The sequence below is a fragment of the Histoplasma capsulatum genome, genomic scaffold, assembly GCF_000149585.1.
Source record: "Histoplasma capsulatum NAm1 scaffold_2 genomic scaffold, whole genome shotgun sequence".
NCBI lineage: Eukaryota > Fungi > Ascomycota > Eurotiomycetes > Onygenales > Ajellomycetaceae > Histoplasma > Histoplasma mississippiense.
The window spans coordinates 1,634,528-1,637,061 of NW_001813981.1; the positions used below are offsets into that span (position 1 = coordinate 1,634,528).

A 2,534-nucleotide genomic window follows, 5' to 3' on the forward strand; every position below is an offset into this window, starting at 1 on the left:
AAGGAAGATGAGCACTAAAAGTCAAAATCACGTGATTTAGATCACCGGTTCCAAAGTTGCCATTTTTCGATTCATTATTTCTAGCAGAGCGCAAACATCTTGAATACAAATAATAATCACCCTGAATGAAGGCCTCCTGGAAATTACGGTGTTATCTTAAATTCCATTTTAGCCTATATCCGCTGATCATTTGAGAAGTTAAGCATATAATACGAAGCCGCAGCCACCATGGCACCCTCTGATGACCTTAAATCGCATGCCGCCTCCTCTCATGACTTCTACGCGCTACTAAGCTTGCCTCCCACCGCCGCGGAAGCGGAGATTCGCCGCGCATATCGGAGGACGGCATTAAAATATCATCCGGATAAACTTACGAACCCTACGCCTGCGGACATCGACAAATTCCATCGTCTTCAGATCGCCTACGATGTGCTCTCAGATCCGTCGATACGACAACTCTACGACAATGCGCGCGAAGCACGGGAGAGAAAGAAGAGGGAGACTGAGATGCTGGAAGGGGTTAGGCGTAAGATGAAGGAGGACTTAGAGGCAAGGGAGCGTGGTGTAAAACGGACATGGACTGGGGTTCCCATGCAGGGAAATCTTGGTGTTGATGATAATGCGGAAGAGAAACTGGAACAAGAGATTAAGAGACTAGCAGAGGATGGGAGAAGGAGAAGACGAGAGAAGGAAGAATTACTGAGGAGGGAGGTATTAGAGGAAGAGGAAAGGCTGGAGTTAGAAAAGGAAGAGAGGGAACGTGCCGCCCAGTGCGAGAGTAGAGCCCGTCACCCAAATGTCGGAGGTACATCGGTTCCTGAGATTGATAGAACTGTCAAAGTCCGTTGGCCTCGGGAAGGTGCTGGATTAGAATTGGATAAGGATCGTCTTGAATTACTCTTCTCCGTCTTCGGCAAGGTTGACAGTGCGTTTACACTTAAAGACAAAAGACAAAGAGTGGGTGAGAAGAAGGAAAGAAAGACAGTGGCGACTGGAGTTGTTGTCTTTGCCTCTATTGTTGGCGCCCATGCTGCAGTGGGAGACTATAAGCACCAGAAGGGCAAAGATTGGGAGATAATCGAATCAGTTTATTGGGCCTCGAATAAGGAACCTGATTTCCATAGACCATCAGCTTTTCCACACCAACAGGAAGAGCAGACAAGATCAACCGCGCCTACTTCTATCTCGGCCACCAAATCAAGGGATAAATTTAATTTTCCAGGACTCAACACATCATCGTCTCCTGCTAAAGAAGAAGAACATGGACTGAAGAAGACTCCATCGTTTGCCTCTTTCTCACCCGCTGAATTCAAGAGACCAAATGGTTCGTCCTCAACAGGACACTTCGGCCTTAGGCCAAACAGCCCTAGTTTAGAAGAGCTCACTATGATTCGGTTAAAGAATGCTGAGAGAAAAAAGCTGGAAGAGCAGATTAAGAAAGAGGATGAGCTGCTGCCGCTGCAGCAGGATGAAAAATCGCGTGAATTTGGCGTGCTGTCTGGATCAAAGACATAACCGTGAAAGCAACCGAGCCTGTATGGATCTTCTTTTGAATCATATATATTTAAATTTTTAGAGATACCCCTTTACAGATATACATATTCTAATTAAGGCTTCATCCACAGGACTCCAGCGACTGACTCTCAGCCTTATTATTCCTATTCGAAATAGCGACCCGCCGTCAAGGCCAAATCCTCGGAATCATGACAAAAGGATAAGACTATAATACAATGAATGCCAGAACATTTTACTCACCCTCCCGGCCCTCAACATCCTCAATCTGACCCTCCAGCTTCTCCAATTCTACTGCAATCTCTTAATCGCTCTTTGGGGTTGGCATACTCGGCTTCTTCGCCCCTCCACTAACGATAAAATCCCTCATCCACGGTGGGACCAACGCTTTAACCTTAACCTCCCCAGTCTTTTCAACTCCCGCTTCTGGATCAGCCTCCCAGGATATTTTGAATTCCTGGTCGGGGCCATATTGCGATGACTCATCCGTAAAAACAATATCCGTCATCATCTCCAATCGACAGAGCGCAAGCCCGATATTCCCCACGCCAGAGAGGAATTTTCCAGCACTCCGGCCCTTCTTTGAGCTCACCTTTGCTATATTAGCTCCAGCAGGCGGTAACACCAACTTAGATTCTGATGAGTAATACGGTATCTCAGTCTTTGGCATCGTTTCGTCTATATCATAAAGCTGCACCGGCAATATCCGCTTACGGACCACTCCCCTATGATGAGTGCGGATGGTCAACTCTTGTCCAGTGTAACAGCCCTTATGGAAATCAATACCCCCCATTATATCCATATTGCATTCCATCGGCAATGCAGATTCTCTAATAATCTCACTCTGGCCCTCTGGCACACCATGTAAAATCCGACGTAGATTATATGTAGCAAAATCAACCATCTCACCGGGCATAATCGGCTGCTCGTTCACGACCTTCTCCGGCGCGAGGAAGCGGAACCCAAACCCACGAGCGCGCGTATCCACGCACGTAAAAGTGGGTGACTTTCCATTATCCAGT

General features: G+C 47.1%; 2 protein-coding genes across 2 annotated transcripts; one reads left to right on the plus strand and one right to left on the minus strand.

Annotated features, from left to right (window-relative positions):
* Positions 1–228: 228 nt before the first annotated feature.
* On the plus strand, positions 229–1,515 carry HCAG_02577 (predicted protein; the record flags this gene model as incomplete). The annotated part of the gene is made up of 1 exon (XM_001542356.1): positions 229–1,515. The coding sequence occupies one exon, from the start codon at positions 229–231 to the stop codon at positions 1,513–1,515; it is 1,287 nt and encodes a 428-aa protein (XP_001542406.1).
* A 301-nt stretch (positions 1,516–1,816) lies between these two features.
* Positions 1,817–2,305, minus strand: HCAG_02578 (predicted protein; the record flags this gene model as incomplete). The annotated part of the gene is made up of 1 exon (XM_001542357.1): positions 1,817–2,305. One exon carries the CDS (start codon positions 2,303–2,305, stop codon positions 1,817–1,819), a length of 489 nt encoding a protein of 162 aa, XP_001542407.1.
* Positions 2,306–2,534: the final 229 nt, after the last annotated feature.